The following is a 23,883-nucleotide window of genomic DNA, read 5'->3' as shown; positions in this document are numbered from 1 at the left end:
GAGCATTTTCCTACCTGAACGAGGATAGGGAATGTTTTGTTCTGTCATAGTCGAAAAAAAAAAAGCCGCATCCCAAATTCGGTAGTTGAGAGTGTGATGGTCAGACTGACGTTTTGAACCCTACTTTTGCCAAATGAGTGGCCAGTGCTTTAACACTTTCGGCAAGTGAAAACCAATTATCTGGAACTCAGCTATTTACTTAGCTTCATCGACTGTTTAGTGTCAACACGAAAAGTTATGAAAGTTCGACGCATATCTTGCATCCTGTTTTATAAACAGCTTAAATAGCTCTTACGTCCATTTTAGACACTAGCCACCTATATTTACAGCACATTGCTATTGCACAAGAACTTAAATTTCACAGCGACCTTGACAGTAATTGCAGCACGCTACCACATTTTATCTACTGGAATACAGCCACGTTTTAAAGCGGCCATCATCCTCCTAGGAGAAAAGTTGCAAATCTTCCTCCACAGAAGGTAAAGCGTAAATGTCGTGTAGAATTACTGAGTATCTGTTTGTGATTTTGTACTGAAACTAACAGTTTCTTTCATTTCAACCCCTTTCTCGTTTCATGATTTTCGAGACGGGGTGACGAGCTGTCATTCACATCTTATACGTAATTTCGAAGTTAAATTGCAATACTTGCAGCACTGTGACGTATTAATTTTGCTAACATATATACGTCTTGTCGAAATTGTTGACGAATAAATGATGACTAACTGAAATCCTCAGCTGCCGACAGGTGTTGTTGATATACCTCGGCGCTATTCATCTGTGTCCTCGGTGGCTCAGATGGATATAGCGTCTGTCATGTGAGCAGGAGATCCCGGGTTTGAGTCCCGGTCGGGGCACAAATTTTCAGCTGTCCACATCTAGGTATATAAACAACACCTGTCGGCAGCTAAGGGTTTCAGTTAATCATTTATTCCAGAGAAAAGCTGCACGGTCATCAACAGTATCTGTTCTTCCGAGAACTGGCAACAGTATCATAGTATCAGATTCAGAACACTAGTGGCAGTTTTAACAGCAGTAAACGAAAGCCATATGTTTAAGGAAATGGCAATCAAATCCTAGTTGGTCGACGTCTCTTAAGACGTTACACATCTGTAGAGCAGCAAGTTACGTACTTTGCTTTTCCTGTTTTGCTAGTAGTACATTCTTAAATTTCGTGCTTGTTTTTCTATTTAAGCGGATTAATCTCGCGTTTTTTTGTTGTAAGCATAAATTCAGGAAGTATGGAGCGCAGTTTGTTTCGCCCACAGGCTCTGCTGCCGAAGCACCTCCTAGCGTAACGAACGCGATGGATCCGCCCTGACCGCAGGGTGAGTGGTGGGTGGTAGCGATTTCTCGTTGCTCAAGGCGAAGGGCCAATCTAGAGACTGGCCGTCTGGTTTTGCCTACTCGCCCTGTTAGTGAACAGGTGGCCATTCCTTCAGGCACTTGTGCGCAGTAGTTTGCTTGTTATTGGGAACTCCAACATTAGGCTCGTTATGGTCCCCCTTAGGGAGATAGCATTTAAGGCCGGAAGAAAAACCATTGGGTACTCGATATTTGTGCCGGGACCTCATTCGAGATGTGGAAGAGGCCTTACCTGCGGCTTCAGGGTGCAGTCGTCTACAAATAGTGGCTCATGTCGGCACCGACGACGCCATACGCATGAGTTTTGGGGCCATCCACAGTTCATGCTGGTTGTTGGGGGAAGTGATGGCGGGCTGGCGTCATGCGCCGGGTGCAGGCAGAGCTCGCAATTTACAGCGTTCTTCCAAGAGTTGATCGGGATCCTTTGGTTTGGAGACGAACGGAGGGTGTCAACCAAAGGCTTCGTCGTCTCTGTGACGATCTTGGCTGCAGATTTCTAGACTTGCGTTATCAGATGGGAAATTGTAAGACTCACTTTCATAGGTCAGGGGCGCTCCACGCAAAGAAAGCAACTACTCGAGTAGCAAAGTTAATAAATGAATCAGGAAGGCTTGTAGAGTATTTCTGCTAGAAAAAGCAGATAAGGAGTTTTTAGCATCCCACTTAGACAACGAATTAACATCATTTATTTCCAGTATGATTGACGTAGATGAGTTGTGGTCAAAGCTTCAACGGATTGTAAATCGTGCTCTGGAGAAGTAAGTGGATTAATGACGGAAAAGATCCGCCGTGGTTTAACAGCGAAATTCGGAAGATGCTGAGGAAACAGAGGCTACAGCACTCTTCGATCAAAAGAGAACGCGCAAATGATGACTGACAAAGGTTAAGAGGGATCATTGCATCTGTAACCTAAGCAAAAGACCTGGCCGAGAATCCGAGGAAATTCTGGTCCTATGTAAAATCGCTATGCAGATTTATGACTTCTCTCCAGTCACTCGTTGACCTGTCTGATGTAGTGGAAGATCGCAAAAGGAAAGCCGAAGTTTGAAAATTTGCCTTCGAAAAACCAGTCGCGCAGGAGAATCGTGCAAACATACCGCCGTTTGACCAGAGCACAGAATCCCGTATGTATGACATAGCAATAAGCATCCCTGGCATAGAGAAGCACGTGAAAGAACTGAAATAATAAGCTGCCAGGCTCTGACGGAATCCCACTTCGGTTTTACGAAGAGTACTCTGCAGCATTGGCCCCTTACTTAACTTGCATTTATCATGACTCTCTAGCGCAACGCAGAGACTGGAGCGAACGGAAAAAGGCGCAGGTGACTCCTGAGTGTAAAAAGGGTAAGAGAACGCTACCGCAAAATTAAAAATCAATTAACATTGATTTGCTGTGAAATTCTTGAATATATTCTTAGTTCAAATATAATAAATTTACGTGAGACGTAAAAACTTCTTTCCACAAATCAGCACGGATTTATAAACCATAGCTCGTACGAAATTCCGCTTGTGCTTTTCTCACATGATACCCTGCGAACTTCGGGTGAACGGCTAATAGAACCCAGTATGCTGTCATCGACGGCGAGTGTTCATCAAAGACAAGGGCATCGCCATGAGTGCCCCAGCGATGTGTGACCGCTATTATTTTCTGAATACATAAATTATTTGGCGGACAGGGTTGACAGCAGTCTGCCGTTGAGTGACTGCAGGAGGATCCAAGCTGACTTAGACAAAATTTCTAGTGGTGTGATGAATGACAGCTAGCTTTAAATGTAGAAAAAGTAAGTTACTGCGGATGAATAGGAAAAACAAATCGACAACATTCGAATACTACATTAGTAGTGTGCTGTTTCACACAGTCACATCGTTTAAAGATCTGGGTGTAACGTTGCAGAACGATATGAAGTAGAACGAGGATGTACGGATTGTGGTAGGGAAGGCAAATTGTCGACTTAGGTTTATTGGAAGAATTTTGGGAAAGTGTGCTTTGTCTGTAAAGGAGACGCTAGTGCGACCTATTCTTGAGTACTGCTCGAGTGATTGGGATCACCAGCAGGTCGGATTAAAGACAGGCAACGCAGAAGTTCAGAGACGGGCTGCTAGATTTGTTACCACTAGGTTTGAGCAACACGCAAGTGTTAAGGAGGTACTTCGGGAACACAGGTGGGAATCTCTGGAGGAAATACGATGTTCTTTCCGAGGAACACTAGTGAGAAAAATTTTGAGAACCGGCATTTGAAGCTGAATACATTTCGATTGTACTGTCGCCGCGCGTAAGGACCACAAAGGGAAGATACGTGAAATTAGAGCCCCTACGGGGGCGTATAGAAAGTTGTTTTTCCCTCGCTCTATTTGCGATTGGTACAGAAAAGGAAATGAGTACAAGTGGTACAAGGGACCGTCCGGAAGTCACCGTACGGTGGTTTGCGATGTATATGTTGATGTGATTGTAGATAATACAGTAAAAGGCTCACTAGATTATTTCGTTACAGTTTTTTTTTTTTTTTACAAAGGAGATAATTTTGATGAATAAATATAGTAAGGAGGTTAAAGGAACATTGCCCGTACTTCGGTGGGATATACGTAATATCATTTTGCTAAATCTTCGTCTGAGAGCAGAACTCTCATTACTCGGAGATATCACGTTCCAGAGACTGGCTGTGTGGGGTTTCTCTGGTTTGTGAATTTTCTACATGTTATTTCGGGTAGATAGGGTGGAATACTGTTACTTTTCTGGACCTGCGGTGTGGCGGTCGTTGAATCTTGGAGCGCTGCGCCTCACTGTACTATAGAGTTGCAGAGTAGGTGTGCAGTCAGGTGGCATACCCATTTGAATAAACCGCCGTTCTTCATCGTTCGTATTGTGGAAATACCGAAGAGTGGATGCAAGTTGTTTTGAGAGGAACTTGTTTCCAAACATAGCGTGACATATGCGTGTTTACAGCATCTCTTTTACGGCGCTCGCAAATGCGTCGACAGAGTTGCTGAATATACGACAGATCCTCCAGAAAACAGGAACGCACGAGAAGCGGCTTTCTTTGCACAAAAATTACTGCGTTCGTGACCATATAGCAGTGGTAAGAACCAGCAGATTTGTACTAAACTCGAAATGTTAGTAGGCCTATATGAAACTAGTGGATGGAGAACATTTTTCCTGGGATTCCCGCAAAAAATAAATGTATTATACAGCACAAAACAAATAATGACGTGAAATCCTTCAGCACGAAGTGTTAACAGATTAATGTATTTGTTGTGTGCTAAATAAGTTAGGTGACCTGACGTGTTCAGCATTCGCTTCTCCGACATGACTGCCATTCGTGACATTCATCATCCTCGCTGGGACTTTTTTTGTTTTCCTTACACACGTTTATGGTAAATTGACCGTAGTTTTCATTATAAAATCTATATGACAGAAACAAACGGACGCGTTTGAGGCCAAATGACGTGATTTGTACTGTTAGCTCCTAAGTTTAAGTTCTTCTTTCGTTTAACTTTGTGTCAAGATTAAAACTAAACTCCTCCCGAACGGACCATGAAGGCCCGACGGTACCGACAGGCCGCTGTGTCATCCTGAGACCACACTGGATGCGGATGTGGAGGGGCATCTGGTCAGCACACCGTTCACCCGGCCGTATTCAGTTTACCAGACCGGAGCCGCTAATTCTGAGTGAAGTTCAGATTGCCTCACAAGGGCTGAGTGAGTGCACCGCGCTTGCCAACCGCGCTCAGCAAACCGGATGGTCACCCATCCAAGTGCTAGCCCAGCCCGACAGCGCTTAAATTTGGTTATCTGAAGGGAATCGGTGTTACCACTGTGGCAAGGCCGTGGGCGGTGTCAAGATTATCAGAGTAAAAATAATTTTGGGAGGGGAAAGAGGAATCTACAGCAGCCATGTTGAAGGAAGCATTGTGCCATTGCTCATACGTGATTTTCGGAAATACGAGCCTATCGGAGTTTTGAAGCCCACTCTTCCCAAATTAGATTCGATGAAATGTCACGCTCGGTCCAGTAGCTTAATATTAGCGAATTGAAAGTGTTACAGTAATTTAGATCGTAATAATCACAGATGAACCAGCGATGCATTGTTTCCTATATTAAACAAGGTCTACAGCCCTGTATTGCTGCCGGTGTGGCGGTTGGGGACTTACTTTTAGCTTCTGCCTTCTAGAAGATTTGTAACATTATGTTAATGATAACGAGAAGAATATGACAGTCTGTTCATTAGAGGTGACGTAGTTTCTCCCTCCACAGAGTTAAGATGTTTAACGATTTCTAAACGGTAAAGGAGGGGTAATTAAACGCGTCGTGAATTGCGTAGCACTGACAGTGTCAGGTTCCTGTGAACTCGGTTCTTGCCACTGTCGTGGAAATGACATAGCAGCTGTTGGCGATGGCCCAGCGTCGGGGACGAGAAGTTTGTCGCAAGACCCACACAGCGTCTTGACGCTGGTCATCTGCAGGGGTCCAGTTTCCTGGGGTTGGAAGCCGGGCGGCTGCTGCTGTGTAGTACGGAGCACAATGCCTAGCCCCAGCGGATAACTACGGCGGATACCTTTAGGAAATGTATTGTTTCTGTCTATACATATATTTCCCATTCTCCTTTCCGTTTTATTACCTCTGTAGGAAACTTCGACAAAAATTTTCTGCCATAATAAAATTGGGCTGGTTTCTAACAACTCAGACATAGTAATCTTGCTGATGAAGATCTGCCTGCCACCATTATTGTTGGTGTTAAACGGTTATTGGTAATCTTTGACGTAACATCGAAAACTGGAGAACTTGCGGACTGTATGAGGTTGAAAGAAAGGCTGCTGTGATGTTTGAAGCAGCAGCAATCACCGTGACAGACGTGTTGTATTTCATGTTGCTTTGATTATGGTGTTACTGAAGTAGTAGGCTCAAATGGTTCAAATGGCTTTGAGCACTATGGGACTTAACGTCTGTGGCCCTCAGTCCCCTAGAACCTAGAACTACTTAAACCTAACTAATCTAAGGACATCACACACGTCCATGCCCGAGGCAGGATTCGAACCTGCGACCGTAGCAGTCGCGCGTTTCCGGACTGAGCGCCTAGAACCGCGAGACCACCGCGGCCGGCACTGAAGTAGCTCCACCGACGACGAAATAGAACGCATGTTAGGAAATGTGCATAAACTAACCGCACCGCGAACATTGGGTGTAAAGAATAGGCGATACTAGATATGACTTACATAAATACAGCCTATAACGTCGGTGATAATAGACATGAAAACACTTGCAGAAAGCGAAACAATCTAATGATTGTAAGGATATTTAACCAGATAACTTCCATTACTAAATATTTTTCCTACGGTTTTGCGAGAAAAAAAGGACTCTTCGCTACAGACAAGTCTTGCAGTCTTAACATATTTCTCCTCGTATTTAATAGGATCCATTTTGGAATTTGATTCAAACCGTGTATTCCGTGATTTTTACGACCTTTCTTAATAAATACAGTTCCCTTGTCAGGAGTAATGTAATTTCTATCAAGAATTACGTTGCCGTTGCCGGACCTTTGAACACTATACACGAAGTTCGATATCTATTTTATTAGTCCTTGGGAATTCGCCGTTGCTGATGAATTTTTTAGCCGTTTTTCGATACATTAGCAGTCTCGTCAGGTGTTTTTAGTACCGAGAAACAAGTAAGGGTGCGGTTTTCACGTCCGGTGAAATGAAGCCGTTCTTTGCCGCATGATTAGGCATAGTAGCTGGCTTCGAGTTCCCACGTCTGTGGAACAGCTGCGCTTACCACCTGGCATCGATGTTAGCTTGGCCGAGACAGACATGAAGGGCCTTCTTGCCAGCATGCTACCCCGGAAAATAATTCCACCAGCATCGCCACCGGGAAAGAATCCAATAAAAGCCGTCAGAAACTGACAGCCGAACACTGGTAAGGTCGCGCTGATTTCTGCGTGAAACTCAGCTGGTTAACGAGATACTTGATAGTAGGTAAAGGTGGTGGAAAAAGGAAAGCAACGCCGAACGACCTGTGAGCCGGTTCTGGGAGAGCTTGGTGTGGTCAGCTACACGCTCGCGCACGTGACGTATCTCTCTGTAGTGTGTGTGTGTGTGTGTGTGTGTGTGTGTGTGTGTGTGTGTCGTAAAATGCAGCTGATGCGATTGTAGCGAGAATCTTAGAGTGCTGGATAGGGCAGTCCCGGAAGGAAATATCACTCCTTGCCCGTGAAGACTTGCATGACATGGATTCTACTAGAGACAATGCTGTATGTTGTCATTTGACAGTGTGGAGCTCATAAAGTGGACTGCATGTAGTTGATCAGAAAGTTTTACGTGTGAGACGCTTCCTCGTGCAATGAAGTGTTTTTAAGGTTGAGATAACTTGTTTGTCACGAGTCTACATCAGTGCAGTGTTAATAATGGGACGTTTTGAGAATTTTACATGGTAACGACTGAGAGGAATTTAGTAAGTAAATAATAAAAAAATTTGTAGCATCTGGAAAGAATCGTTCATTTATTGCTTACTCCCTAGTGCTCTCTTCTGATGTACAATAACTGTTCCGGCATCTCCCTTGACATGAAATTGTACTTCATATTTCTATAGCTGTCACCGTTGTATTGTTTCTTCTTCCATTTTACGCTAAGTTCATGCCCGATAAATTATATTGGGCTTGCTAGTACAGTATTATGTTGCTGTCTTCTCCCATTGTCGCCTTTTCATAGGGCAATCTGGCGATGAAGTTAACGCATTTACTTTTATGCACAACAAGGTGGATTCAGATATCCGTGCGACCATCTGCATTTAGATTTTGCGTAACTTCCCTGAACCACTTTGGGGAAGTTCAGATTCCCAACATTATTCAAGTGAGCTAGTACTTCGTCTGTAGTTATCTCGTTGCCGACAGTACGTTCAGTCATAGTTGTTCTTTAGTCGACCATGTTTTACCTGCACGGCTAACACCGTTGATAACGCTCTGAACACACATTAGGACGGGACATTTACCAAATCTCTCTCTTCACGTAAATCTACGTTTTTCGCATTTCCAAGGGCACTTCCATTGCTCCATATATTCCAGGTTTTGGGCTTAGTGGGTATGTACTAGAATACCACCCAATATGGAGTTCTATCCTAGGATTTTCAGCTGTCACCTATCGCGTCTTCACTTCTTGAAATGATTTGTTAATTTTAAAAAATCCCAAACTGCACCATGCCTCAGAGATCATAATCGCTTGTTCAAGTGGTTGAAATGGTTCTGAGCACTATGGGACTTAACATCTGAGGTCATCAGTCTCCTAGAACTAGAACTACTTAAACCTAGCTAACCTAAGGACATCACACACATCCATTCCCAAAATCGCTTGTTCTCCTATGCTAATCAGTTGACGGTATCCTTACATTTAGGGACAGTTTCTTTGCTTTCTCTCTGTTATCGACATATTTTTTTCTCGCGACCTATTCACGGATGGAATGTGAGAAGTATGATTACTTTTGTGCTTCTGTGCGAAATACTCTGTTCTAACTTGATCCTTCGTATTTGGGAAAGTTGCTCATGAGACTGAGAAATATTGCTACATTACGCCCGGAAAACTTCTTGAACTTTTCTGAATAGGCATTCTTCGATTGTCTCCTGATTGAGTTTTTTCAGCGTCTTTGTTATACACACTCGCCAGTCAGATAAGTCTGTGTCCATTCTTATTGTTATTAGCATACACACAATGGCCCTGTTCGGTTGACCTGATGTTGATCCCACACACTTAAGCAGTATTCTAGTAGGAACTACTTGTGTGATTAGTTAACAACCTCGTTCGTGGGAAAGCTGCAGTTTCTCTTAGTCCGCCGGCCGCGGTGGTCTAGCGGTCCTAGGCGCTCAGTCCGGAACCGCGCGACTGCTACGGTCGCAGGTTCGAATCCTGCCTCGGGCATGGATGTGTGTGATGTCCTTAGGTTAGTTAAGTTTAAGTAGTTCTAAGTTCTAGGGGACTGATGACCGCAGATGTTAAGTCCCATAGTGCTCAGAACCATTTTTTTTCTCTTAGTCCCACCGATGAATTGACCCTGCCATTCGCACCTGAGCTTACTTGATCATTCACCTTCACATAATACAATTTTCTCCAAGTATTGTGTGACATGACTGACTCCATTTGTATGTCATTGATCGTGTTGTAAAATGCCGCTAAGTTTTTACATTTCGCTAAGGAACAACTTTAAAGTTCTCTGCATTCGGAGGTAGTTGCTAGTCTTAGCACGTGGTTGCTATTACGAAAATTGTGAATCGTTAATACTTCTTAGTAGGTAACAGCGCCATTTGCAAAACCTCACTCTAGCATTTCAACTAATAAAAAAATTAATCTACAACGGGAACGGAAATAACACAACACATATCTCAGGAATACATATTAAATTATTATTTTGTGGAAGGCTTTATCCTGGAATACATGATCGAGCGAGGTGGTGCAGTGGTTAGCACACTGGACTCGCATTCGGGAGGACGACGGTTCAATCCCGCGTCCGACCATCCTGATTTAGGTTTTCCGTGATTTCCCTAAATCACTCCAGCAGGCAAATGCCGGGATGGTTCCTTTGAAAGCGCACGGCCGACTTCCTTCCCCATCCTTCCCTAATCCGATGGGGCCGATGACCTAGCTGTGTGGTGTCCTACCACCCCTCCCCAAACAACCCAACCCAGGAATACATGGTGCTTACTGTCTGTTTGAAGTTTACAGTCTAGTCGTATGCATCGCGAATTTTCTTTAGGAGGCATCGATGTGGTTCTGAAGAGAGAACTTTCTGAAAGTCTAGAAACAGTCTACATAACCCTAACCATGACTCACAAGAGTGCGAGTTTAGTTTAGAGTTTTGGGTGGTTTCGGAATCCATGCTAAGGTGAAGTTGTTCCAGGTTGGTTAGTGTGTCTGAACACAGAATTTTGCTCTAGTGTTGTTTGATAGTATTTCGATGCAGCAATTCACTTGGCTTTTTCTGTTGGTGGATGCGACAGTGTTGTTTTCCAATCTCTGGTGACAAATCTGTGTTCAAGCAATCTTCCTTAAAGTTATTCTCAAGAGTGAAACTAATGGAATTGCAGAATGTAACAGGAGCTATGTCTGATGCTACGACCGTATACAGGTTGTCGCGGGAGGCATGGTGAATACTCAGGGATATTACAGGAACGAACTTTAGAAACAAAAAATTCTTGTAAACATGGGCTCAAAGTTGCATACCTTAACAACTATTGTATGAACACTTCATCTTTGATACTGTGAAACGAATCTCGTATACAGCAAGCTCTATCCTTCCCATAATTTGGGAGATGGTAATGTGGACCAAAACAAGAACAAATACCCAGTAAACATGGCCCGTAAAGTGCGTACCTTTAGAGCGATTGTTCACCTTCGCTACTTTTTCTACTGAACATGTGCTCATAGCTCATTAGGAATGTACCGGGTGATCAAAAAGTCAGTATAAATTTGAAAACTTAATAAACCACGGAATAATGTAGATAGAGAGGTAAAAATTGACACACATGCTTGAAATGACATGGGGTTTTATTAGAACAAAAAAAGTCCGACAGATGATCGTCGTTTGGTGATGATCGTGTGTTCAGCCGCCACTTTCGTCATGCTTGGCCTCCCAGGTCCCCAGACCTCAGTCCGTGCGATTATTGGCTTTCGGATTACCTGAAGTTTATCGTGATCGACAAACATCTCTAGGGATGCTGAAAGACAACATCCGACGCTAATGCCTCACCATAACTCCGGACATGCTTTACAGTGCTGTTCACAACATTATTCTTCGACTACAGCTATTGTTGAGAAATGATGGTGGACATATTGAGCATTTCCTGTAAAGAACATCATCTTTGCTTTGTGTTACTTTGTTATGCTAATTACTGCATCTGTCGGACATTTTTTGAACTACTTTTTTTGCTAAATCCCCATGTCATTCCAAGCATGTGTCAATTTGTACCTCTATCTACATTATTCCGTGATTTATTCAGTTTTCAAATTTATACTGACTTTTGATCACCCTGTATTTTAGAATTTTAGAACTCATGCTCACTAGACTCCTTTATTTGAATGATATTTCTTGCCATATCCCTTAATATTGACCATTCCTCCGTGGATACCATGTAGAGTGTTTGCAGTACAGCTGCCTTTCAGCACCAATATTCGTTAATCTTAGCAGTCTTTAGATCGTCTAACAGAGAGTGCTCTCACTTTCAAACTCTCTTTTGTGTCCTCGTTTGGCATTCCATTATATGCGACAAATATAAAACCGCGATTGAGATTACGCAGTGCTTAACACATTGTTTTGTTAATGTGAAGAGCGGCGAGGAAACCTTGTCTGCGTAACCCGAGTAGATTTTTCTGAATCAGAGCCGGTGCTGAATGTTTTCATCTAAAGAGCCATGGCTGGTTTCGTCTCCCAGACTTCTCAATCCGGAGCTTGTGCTCAGTCACTGATAAACTCGTCCTCTATGGAATGTTAAATTCTAACCTTTATTCGTTTCTTCATCCGAGGCATTGATGGCATGACTCGCGTAGTAGTAGTTCATGTACGCATGGAAAAAAATTTCGTTTCCATAATTTGTCAAAGTACCCAGTCTTCCTGTCTTCTTTCATACAGCTGTCGAGTGCCTACAGATTACGTTGGAGGTATTTTTCCTCTTTTCAGTGCTTGATATAATGTTAAATTCATCGTTCAGTTTACCAAAATCGTTTCACTCCTTCCTTTTACATACCTTCTTCAGACACCGATATTTTATCCCGTGCACATAAATGTTCACATACTTATCTACCCTTATGTTCAGCCCACCTCTGCATCTTTCGCGTATGAATTCCGAAGACCTACTTTCTGTTTTCCTTTCTCTCTAGGTTCGTCCCCCTTGCTCTGAGGCGACGTTACGGTTAAAGGAGTGTATTTAAATTAGGTGCATGGTTCAAATCCCCGTCCAGCAATCCAGATACGGATTTCCTGTAGTTTCCTTAATTCAATGAGATCAATCCTTCGAAAAGAACACGGCCGGTTTCTTTGCTCACCCTCGCCTGATACGAGCTTGTGCTCCGTCTCAAATAACCTCGTTGCCGCCAGGACGTTAAAATCGTAATTGTCCTTCTTTTATGTTTCTATTAACGCCGCCCATTGATTTTGGAGAAATCGTCTCTTTAGTGAAGTTTATCTCTGAACTGTACCCAGGAACATAATGAGCTATTTACACGTCCACCACCAGTAAAATGCTACAGATAGCGAGTTGCATGTAATGCTACAGGTAGCAAAGTTTGTCCCTCGCGAGTAAACGAAATTGGTGCTAATTTTGAAGGTCAGATATTTAGAACCCATTTTATGATGCTCCATGTGTAATGCAAATGCAGTGAGTGGAATGAATGAGACCACGATTGGAATTACAATTTAACGACTTTGTCTCGGCTACATAGCTGAGCAGGAACAAAACTAAAATTTGATAGTGTATTCTTTCTTTGACAGATGGTTTCTATGTCTGTCTTCTGTTATGAATCTGTTAACGGGAGGTTCGTTATATTGTGTCAACATACAGGGGATGACAATTCGAATAATGTGGATATCTTCGCTCCATGTTGTTGTCGCATTCTTTCAAATAAGAATATAATTTGATAACTATGTCCTCCATAACCTTTTCAGTTTCGCGTACCTGACATGTCGCAGAAGGCCCTCCAAGAGCATGAATTGGAATTGAGGCACGCTTAACGCAAGAATGTGGTTGGATATCTTTGCCATAATTTTTGTGGTTTCGTGCGTAACAAGATCGTCTTGCGTATATATGACGTATAGGTGGGGTAATGGCGTAAGACAGAAGCTGAGTGCATGTATCCAAACTATTTCTAATACTAGCATGTCGTTTCGTTCTATCGTATGTGTTTTCAAAGTGTGTTCACGCAACTCTTTGTTGTTTCAGAAAAGCCCGGTTTCCAGTCTCCTTATGGCACGATGGACAATGGCATGGTGAGTAATCACGAATATATCTACAAGGGCGTCAGACTCTTTCCTTGCATTGTAAGTCTGTCTGTACCCTCTTCCACTTTAACTTTCATTTCGTGATTTTTAAACGAACTCAGCACATAATAAACGTACAAATATTATCAGTTTCGCACAAAAAATATTGCTTCGCGCAAATTATCTTTCAAATTATTTTCTTGAAAGTATTAGCATGCTGTTCGTTTTCAGCCGACCGTGTGACAAGTACGTGACAGAGCGAAGTGAATCGGTGACGGTATTGTGGTCTGTCGACTCCGGCACATATACTGCATTATGTTTCCTCTGTCTGAATTTTCAGTGAATGCCTAGATAGTTTCTCAGAAAGTCTTCACGATTCTCATACTTCAGCTCCTGTTGAATTTGCTTGTCAGTAATAATATCTGGGAACACCACCACCACCACCACCACCACCACCACCACCACCACGTTTAGAGCTCAACAATTATGCAGTTCTTGTGCAAGCTGTTTCTGAACAGACCTGCTCAGTTGCAAGGTCATGTTTTCTTAAGCCCTCTCAACAATTGTCTCATAACTGAGCAACATCGGTCAATAATTTCTTATGAACTGAAATATAAAGAACAGTCGAATGAAAACGAGACAGATCGAAAAGTACAAGTAAACTGTTTATTTTTTTTCAAAAGTAATTGCCACAACTTTTAATAAATTTATACCACTGTGAGACAAGAAGGCCAGTGCCTTTACGGAAAAAAAAGTTTGCCGTTGCCTACGAACGGTGATTGTATCCAGGCGTGTGCGTTTTCATCCGAAGAAAATCGATGGCCATGAATGTCTTCCTCCAGGACTGCAAAAATATGGAAATCTCGTAGAGAGAGATCGGAGACTGAATGTTGGATGTGTAACGACATCACAGCGTCACTTCCCCAGCGTCCTCGTATCGACCGTGGCAACGTATGGGCGATGCCACATATTTTCAAATGCGCTGCAGAAGTTCTCTGGGAAGCCCTCACACATCCTCTTTAAAGTGGTGATCTCTCCCTGTGCGATTTCCGTATTTTTGGAGCCCTGAAGAAAGACGATCGAAGCTTTAGATATTCTTTGGGATACTAAGTTGAAACAAGGCCCCGGGAGTAGACAACATTCCATTAGAACTACTGACAGCCTTGGGAGAGCCAGTCCAGACAAAACTCTACCATCTGGTGAGCAAAATGGATGAGACAGGCGAAATACCCTCAGACTTCAAGAAGAATATAATAATTCCAATCCCAAAGAAAGCAGGTGTTGACAGATGTGAAAATTACCGAACTATCAGTTTAATAAGTCACGGCTGCAAAATACTAACGCGAATTCTTTACAGACGAATGGAAAAACTGGCAGAAGCTGACCTTGGGGAAGATCAGTTTGGATTCCGTAGAAATATGGGAACACGTGAGGCTATACTGATCCTACGACTTATTTTAGAAGCTAGATTAAGAAAAGGCAAACCTACGTTTTCTAGCATTTCTAGACTTAGAGAAAGCTTTTGACAATGTTGACTAGAATACTCTGTTTCAAATTCTGAAGACGGCAGGTGTAAAATACCGGAAGCGAAAGGCTCTTTGCAATTTGTACAGAAACCAGATGGCAGTTACAAGAGTCGAGGGGCTTCAAAGGGATGCAGTGGTTGGGAAGGGAGTGAGACAGGGTTGTAGCCTCTCCCCGATGTTGTTCAATCTGTATATTGAGCAAGTAGTGAAGGAAACAAAAGAAAAATTCGGAGTAGGTATTAAAATCCATGGAGAAGAAATAAAAACTTTGAGGTTCGCCGATGACATTGTAATTCTGTCAGAGACGGCAAAGGACTTGGAAGAGCAGTTGAACGGATTGGACAGTGTCTTGAAAGGAGGATACATGATGAACATCAACAAAAGCAAAGTGAGGATAATGGAATGTAGTCAAATTAAGTCGGGTGATGCTGCGGGAATTAGATTAGGAAATGAGACACTTAAAGTGGTAAGGAGTTTTGCTATTTGGGGAGCAAAATAACTGATGATTGTCGAAGTAGAGGGGATATAAAATGTAGACTGGCAATGGCAAGGAAAGCGTTTCTGAAGAAGAGAAAATTGTTAACATCGAGTATAGATTTAAGTGTGAGGAAGCCGTTTCTGAAAGTATTTGTATGGAGTGTAGCCATGTATGGAAGTGAAACGTGGACGATAAAAGACAAGAAAACAGTAGAAGCTTTCGAAATGTGTTGCTACAGAAGAATGCTGAAGATTAAATGGATAGATCACATAACTAATGAGGAGGTACTGAATAGGATTGGGGAGGAGTTTGTGGCACAACTTGACTAGAAAAAGGGATCGGTTGGTAGGACATGTTCTGAGGCATCAAGGGATCACCAATTTAGTATTGGAGGGCAGCGTGAAGGGTAAAAATCGTAGAGGGAGACCAAGAGATGAATACACTAAGCAGATTCAGAGGGATGTAGGCCGCAGTAGGTACTGGGAGATTAAGAAGGTTGTACAGGATAGAGTAGCGTGGAGAGCAGAATCAAACCAGTCTCAGGACTGAAAACCGCAACAACAACAACAACAACAACAGTATCATGGTTCTGCAAGCAACCGCAGGGTATTTTTCCATGATGGTATCTTCATTCTTGTCTCACAGTGTGATGAAGGTATTAACAGATATGGCGATTACTTTTGAAATAATAGTAACTTAATACACTCCTGGAAGTTGAAATAAGAAAACCGTGAATTCATTGTCCCAGGAAGGGGAAACTTTATTGACACATTCCTGGGGTCAGATACATCACATGATCACACTGACAGAACCACAGGCACATAGACACAGGCAACAGAGCATGCACAATGTCGGCACTAGTACAGTGTATATCCACCTTTCGCAGCAATGCAGGCTTCTATTCTCCCATGGAGACGATCGTAGCGATGCTGGATGTAGTCCTGTGGAACGGCTTGCCATGCCATTTCCACCTGGCGCCTCAGTTGGACCAGCGTTCGTGCTGGACGTGCAGACCGCGTGAGACGACGCTTCATCCAGTCCCAAACATGCTCAATGGGGGACAGATCCGGAGATCTTGCTGGCCAGGGTAGTTGACTTACACCTTCTAGAGCACGTTGGGTGGCACGGGATACATGCGGACGTGCATTGTCCTGTTGGAACAGCAAGTTCCCTTGCCGGTCTAGGAATGGTAGAACGATGGGTTCGATGACGGTTTGGATGTACCGTGCACTATTTAGTGTCCCCTCGACGATCACCAGAGGTGTACGGCCAGTGTAGGAGATCGCTCCCCACACCATGATGCCGGGTGTTGGCCCTGTGTGCCTCGGTCGTATGCAGTCCTGATTGTGGCGCTCACCTGCACGGCGCCAAACACGTATACGACCATAATTGGCACCAATTCAGAAGCGACTCTCATCGCTGAAGACGACAAGTCTCCATTCGTCCCTCCATTCACGCCTGTCGCGACACCACTGGAGGCGGGCTGCACGATGTTGGGGCGTGAGCGGAAGACGGCCTAACGGTGTGCGGGACCGTAGCCCGGCTTCATGGAGACGGTTGCGAATGGTCCTCGCCGATACCCCAGGAGCAACAGTGTCCCTAATTTGCTGGGAAGTGGCGGTGCGGTCCCCTACGGCACTGCGTAGGATCCTACGGTCTTGGCGTGCATCCGTGCGTCGCTGCGGTCCGGTCCCAGGTCGACGGGCAAGTGCACCTTCCGCCGACCACTGGCGACAACATCGATGTACTGTGGAGACCTCACGCCCCACGTGTCGAGCAATTCGGCGGTACGTCCACCCGGCCTCCCGCATGCCCACTATACGCCCTCGCTCAAAGTCCGTCAACTGCACATACGGTTCACGTCCACGCTGTCGCGGCATGCTACCAGTGTTAAAGACTGCGATGGAGCTCCGTATGTCACGGCAAACTGGCTGACACTGACGGCGGCGGTGCACAAATGCTGCGCAGCTAGCGCCATTCGATGGCCAACACCGCGGTTCCTGGTGTGTCCGCTGTGCCGTGCGTGTGATCATTGCTTGTACAGCCCTCTCGCAGTGTCCGGAGCAAGTATGGTGGGTCTGACACACCGGTGTCAATGTGTTCTTTTTTCCATTTCCAGGAGTGTATATTTTTCCGTCTGACTGCGCCTTATACTTAGAAAAAGTCTTGGGAACGATTCTGGAATTGCCTGTAGGCGCTACTCAAGTTATATGATGAAAAGTATCCAAACGCCCCTGTGTGGGAGTATTGTATTGTAAATGTTAAATGTAGAAGCAGTAACGGCAGAGTGAATCGATCAGGAGAGCAGATGACTTTTCGAAAGTGGATTAGTCATTGATTGTCATTTGAATAACAGATCCCTCAAGGACATTGCAGACCTTCTAAAGCTGCCCAACTCGGCCGTTGATGTGATTGTGAAGTGAAAACGCGAAGGAACAACTGTAGCTATACCAAGACTAGACAGACATGTACAGATGGACCGGGACGTCGAGAATTGCGGAGGGTGTTTGTAAAAAAAAAAGTCGTATAAAATCAGAGGAAGGAATCAATCGTGATCTCCATGTGCTACGGGCTGTCCAGCTAACACAATGACTGCGCGTAGGGAATCAAAAAGAATGGGATAAAATGATAGAGCAGCTCCTCATAAGCCACACATTTCTGTAGTCAATGCTAAGTGACTCTTAAGGTGACGTGAAGAGCGACACCACTGGACAGTCGATGACTAGAAAGGAGTGATTTGGGGATGAATGGTGCTGTAACCTGTGGCAGCCTAATGGAAATGTGTGGGTTTGGCAAATACCTGTAGAACGTTACTTGCCGTCATGTGTAGTATGGAGTAGGCCGTATTACGATATAGGGGTGTTTTTCAAGGCGAAGGTGTGGACCCACTTTGTGCTTAAGAAAATTCTAAATGCAGAATGATGTGAACTCACATTATGGCCGTGTACAACAAGGAAGAGTTTGGAGATTATGATTGTATCAGCAAGACAATACATACTGTCATAAAATTGCATCTGTGATTTCAATGGTTTGTGGACAGTAACGTTCCAGAAATGTGGCCTGACCAGCATCCCGACTTGAACCCGAAGGAGGACCTTTGAATTATTTGGAACTTCAGCGTCGCTCCAGACCAGTCGAACATCATTGCCTTCTGTGGTTCCGGCTGTTGAGGAAGAATGGGCTGCCATTCTTCCACTGACAGAAACCTCATTGAAAACGTCACCAGTACAGTTCAAGCTGTCATAAAGGCAAAGGGTGGAGCACACTGCGTATTAATGTCCAGTAATAATGTCTAGATGCTTTCGATCAGATAGTGTAGTTACTGAAATCGGCAATACTATGAAGGATTATTAGAAAACAAGTACACGTGTTTTATGTGTGGCCTGTAGTGATAACAAGAAACGATGGAATACGCTGAGAAGTAGAATGATAATCTTCGCACTCAGAGGTTGGCTGTGACGCCTGTTCGGTCTTTGTGGACCAGCTTTATTCATAACCTTTCTTCTTCGTCTTTCTTCACGCGGTAGAACTTTCAAAATATTAGTCATCCGCTTATAAGCACATACTGATTTCTTCGAGCGGTGTAGATGATGTAGAACTGATACCAGGAAATCATGCGGCATTGCACAGCTGACACAAGTAATGGCAGTGTAGTGTTGTGTATGGTTGTACGGAATCAACACAGTACGAAGGGTTGATGTGCAGACGTGACAGTGGCAGAAAGCAGGTATAGTGTTTGGACGTGCTGATGAACACAAGTGAATGAAGTTGCCAGGTTTGTTGGTGTTTCTACACGGATAGACTAACATTTTTTACAAGGAATTGTATGCTACTCGCGCCCGTTTATTAGTAACACGACTCAAGAAAAGTGGTCGTAGAGAGATCCTAACCAACAGGGATGGGAGACGAGTATCATGACAGTCGTTTTTGTACCCAGTTCTAATTACTATTGTCTGATAATGCAGGTCCATCTCAACCAGTTTCTGGGCGACCATTGCGATGGTAGCTATATGCAATGGTCGTTGTGTTTCTGGCCATTACTCATAGTAGTACATAAACCTGCACATCTTCAGTGGCCAAACAACACAGAAAAATGGTTCAGATGGCTCTGAGCACTATGGGACTTAACATCTACGGTCATCAGTCCCCCAGAACTTAGAACTAATTAAACCTAACTAACGTAAGGACATCACACAACACCCAGTCATCACGAGGCAGAGAAAATCCCTGACCCCGCCGGGAATCGAACCCGGGAACCAGGGCGCGGGAAGCGAGAACGCTACCGCACGACCACGAGCTGCGGACAAACAACACAGAGGCTCGACAGTACGTAACTGGAGGCGTGTAGCTTGGCCCCGACGGGCCAATGAGGCATTTAACCCACGAGCGTGTAGAGCCTGTACTTAAGCTGTAGTTGGTTCTATAATGATGTTTCGGGGTATTTTCGTACAATGATTTGGGCCCACTCATTCAGGTTATCGTCAACGTGAACCAGGTTGTTCATTTCAGCGTTCTCGGTAAATGAATTTCTCTTTCTTCTACATCATGATGATTGTGTTATGGGGGCTCGTTTACAAAGAGGACGACAGCCGTGTCACAGTGCTGCGCGCACATGTTCCCCGTTTGGTGAAACTCGGGATGCCTTATCGCACCGGGACTAGTCCATTGAATCACCTGCTCTAAATCCCCTAGCAGAACATGAAGGGGGGGGGGGGGAGGAGGCTATGTAAATAGCTATAAAAATACCTGCAATTTTGTAAACACAGGATTTAATCAGCAGTGATTGGCTTTCGCTGACTATGGTATAGCTGAAGAACTGTTTTCCTCGTCAAATTGATGGTTGTTATGAAGGCAAAAAGTTCTGTTAAACGATACTAGCGTAATATCCTCTAGGGATGACTAATAATATAGTTAGAGTGCTTTTCACTGTTTGTAGTCTCAGTCGCCGTTCTTTCCACATGGTGCTCCCATTTACTTCTATAGTCATCTATCACATTGTTTTCAGTTCAGGTATTTACTCTTCCGTAAGAAATTTATTTTCGTTTTATCTAATTTTGTACATCCTTTCACAGTTGGGGGATATCTTATTTCAGACGCTTCTGTCATACGTATTTCTTTTGGTAAGGGACCAGGACGAATTGCCGTTGAGACGTAAAGAAACTGCAGTAGCTTCATAAAATTTGAGTTTATTTCCTCTCCTAAAAATAATATTATAAGCCCCAAATCAGTGTTGGGTGAAGGCATGACTACGTTAGCAGCACATCTAAATGTCTTGGCAGTCGGATCAAACAAACTTTGAGTGTCCTCCCTGTGCTATTGGAAATAGTTACCATCCGATTACAAAATTCGACTGTCTAGACGAGCATGAAGAGTGTATCATCGATGACATGTCATTCGAAAATATTGGGATGGGAATAGCAATACCTGCTTTGCGAAGTAGTGGTCATAAACATTTCGTAGAAACAGTGTACGAATCTTGTCTTGTGAAATAGGGCTGTTGGAAATGCTTTGAAGATAGTTCTAAATATTCGGTTGCGTCGCTGTTGCGAGTACTCGCAGCGTGTATGGTTGAATCATCCGTGATGGTGCCCCAGTCTATCACGCAATGTGGACCGAATTGTGCTACGTTGATGAAGATCATCTCAGTGGCGTCCCACTGCTGTAGGCAAATATTGACAGGCGTTCAGCTCTGTACTCTGCTTTTGAATATGCATGAGCAAAAATGTTGCCTTGTTTAGTGCGTCGTACGATATCTTCAATTGTTCTTGACTGATTAACCAAGGAAAGCTTGCTCACAGGTAGCGATAAGTTGTTTATTACACACACACACACACACACACACACACACACCTGGATCACCGCGTAATAGAGCGTACACGGTATTCACCTGTCCAGATTGCAGGTGGTTTCTATGAGACACTTCGTTACAATAACCTGGCCAGCTTTTTTCTTTAATGACAGTTTCGCTGTGTCTTAATTTTTATTCCTCTGAAATTTATTCAGCAATGAAAAATGTAATGCTGCCTGCGAGTTGGGTCGTATTAATGTCTTGACCAGAAGGTACATGCCCTATCAGTTGTCAGGCGAGTTGTGTCTTATCTAGAGGTATGATACCACTAGAATAGCGCACATACGACGTTTTTAATCAGCAGTTTCTTATTTGGAGACTCGCAAATGTTAAGCCTTACTTGAGGTTCCAGACAGGCCTTATCTTTCTCTTCGGTGTCGAGTGTCCAAACGTTATCGCGTATGGACGGCATGCTTCCATACGAGTTTCTTACAGTTTCTCGATTGCAGAACCTTGTCATTAAAGACCGAATTTCACTAAAGAGTTTTGGTTGTTGTTTCCTCAACTGTGGATGTGACATCACATTGGGAAGAGTTGCCTAAATTGTACCACTTTCGAGATTCTGTTTATTGTAGTTTAAGGAGTAAGCTACAAAATTATTCAAACCATGCCATCCTCTACTGCAGGATGCCTTTCTTGGTACCAGATTTAAAGACTGGTAATTCTGAGAAAAATACACACTACGCTAAAATTTCTGAACATCTGTAAACTTCACAAATGAGGAATCTGTTTTCCTAATTTGTATCAGTGGATGGATGAATTACACATCGATTATAAACCGTCCTGAGTTTAAAGAAACGTCGTAGTCTGACTTAAAGGGAATGTTCCACATTGCAGTTTCTGCATCACTATTTGGAGGCAGTCCAATATAACTGTTCCTCTCCTTTTCCCACCCCTGCTCACTTTGCATGAATCCACATTTTGCATCTCATGCATCTGATCATTTCTCCCATTCTATCTTCCTCGCATAACTAGCTACACCATTCCTTTGTTTTACGAATGAGTTTCTGTGGTGGCTTCCTAGCAGAGTATCCAAAACACTTACCACAGCCGGAACTGCTGTACCAAATTCTTTTCGTATGCATAGTTTAGATTTTTCTTTTTAGCATGGACTGTTCCTCAGTTCCCAGGCCTCTTGGCTAAGTCTTAGAAGTTTTGATTGAAGCTTCCCTCATTTCCCTGGGATTTGGTAATATTTTTCTTGATGGTTTCTTCTGGATTGAAATTATGGGGCAATCCGTTTTCTTATGCGATGTCGAACGCAAGGTTTCTTACATTACACGTTCCCAAACCTAACATAATTTTTTTTAAATGTAAGAATATGCTGTTCCAATTAGATACCAACTTCCTTGGAACACACTTCACTGTGGGCAAGAGTTTTTATGTCCCAGTTTGCATTTTCGTTTCTGTTTTTAACATGCCTTCGGCACATTTTAAATGCGTGAATATACTTTAAATACGTGATCTCTATTGAGATATGCTGTTCCAGCTAAATGCAGTTCATCTGTGCTTCATTTTCCATCGCCTTTACTTTGTGTTGCAGTATGGCAATACAGGAACACACTTCACTGTGGGCAAGAGTTTTTATGTCCCAGTTTGCATTTTCGTTTCTGTTTTTAACATGCCTTCGGCACATTTTAAATGCGTGAATATACTTTAAATACGTGATCTCTATTGAGATATGCTGTTCCAGCTAAATGCAGTTCATCTGTGCTTCATTTTCCATCGCCTTTACTTTGTGTTGCAGTATGGCAATACAATTATTTAATTAATAACTTAAAGAACACACAAAATTCGCCACATCATTTCTAAGCATCATGTTGCATTAATGATATCAGATCCATTCTCTTAAAGCTCACTGTGTGAGCAAGATTCTCAAATTTTGCCGGTATAATATGGAAAACTTACAACCATATTAAAGGTAACGTCGCCATTTTCTGTCAATTTCTAATAAACGAACCACAGCGAGTACATAGTCATGACTGACTGAGAACTGTCTGAAACATTATGTTGCCACTTAAAACAGTAATTCTGTACACAAAATACATTAAAACAACAATATAAACGCTGTCTTTAGACCACCTCTTTCTCAACACACACAGCTCATAGCTGACAGTACAGTTCAAAGAAGTACATAGTTCACGCTGACTTCACCAAATGTCGGTTAACTTTTGCGTGATGTGTCACTGCCAAGTGACATAGGTCTGTGAAACTTGGACCACACACAGAAAGAATTGCTACCGCATGGTGCAGAATGTAACTGAAAGAAATACACAATGAGACGAACAAAAATGACAATAATTACGTTGAAGTAACCGCTGTCTGTGATGACCCCAGGACGTTGCAAAAGGCGGGACGTTGTTCTTAATAGTGTGTGTGATTACCACCGCATGCGCTGCAACGTACTCCCATGCTGGCCACAATGTTGCTAAAGAGCTCTTGTGTCAGGGTGTTTCACTGCTCCACCATCGCGGTTGACAATTGCTCTATGTTGTTGGCGCATGTGGACGTGCGGTAGTACGTCTCCCCACGGCGTCCCACAGGTGCTCGATGGGATTTAAAGCGGGCGAATGGGCAGGCCACTCCATTTGCTGAATGTCTTCCCGTCTCAAGAACTACTCCGCCTGCGCTGTTCGATGGCGTCGCACATTGTCCATGAAAATGAAATCGAGGCCGGACGCATTCCTGAAAAGACGCACATGGATAAGTACAGCGTCAC

The 23,883-nt window shown here is 43.5% G+C and overlaps 1 protein-coding gene across 1 annotated transcript in view; it reads left to right on the top strand.

Moving 5' to 3' along the window:
• Positions 1–23,883, top strand: part of LOC126297423 (transcription factor 12) — a 649,790-nt gene that overhangs the window by 59,062 nt on the left and 566,845 nt on the right. Inside the window, exon 2 of the mRNA XM_049988225.1 lies at positions 13,275–13,321. Within this exon, the coding sequence (XP_049844182.1) occupies positions 13,275–13,321 (47 nt within the window). The remainder of the gene's footprint in view (positions 1–13,274; positions 13,322–23,883) is intronic.

The sequence above is a fragment of the Schistocerca gregaria genome, chromosome X, assembly GCF_023897955.1.
Source record: "Schistocerca gregaria isolate iqSchGreg1 chromosome X, iqSchGreg1.2, whole genome shotgun sequence".
NCBI classification, from domain to species: Eukaryota; Metazoa; Arthropoda; class Insecta; order Orthoptera; family Acrididae; genus Schistocerca; species Schistocerca gregaria.
This window is presented reverse-complemented; position numbering and strand designations above follow the sequence as displayed.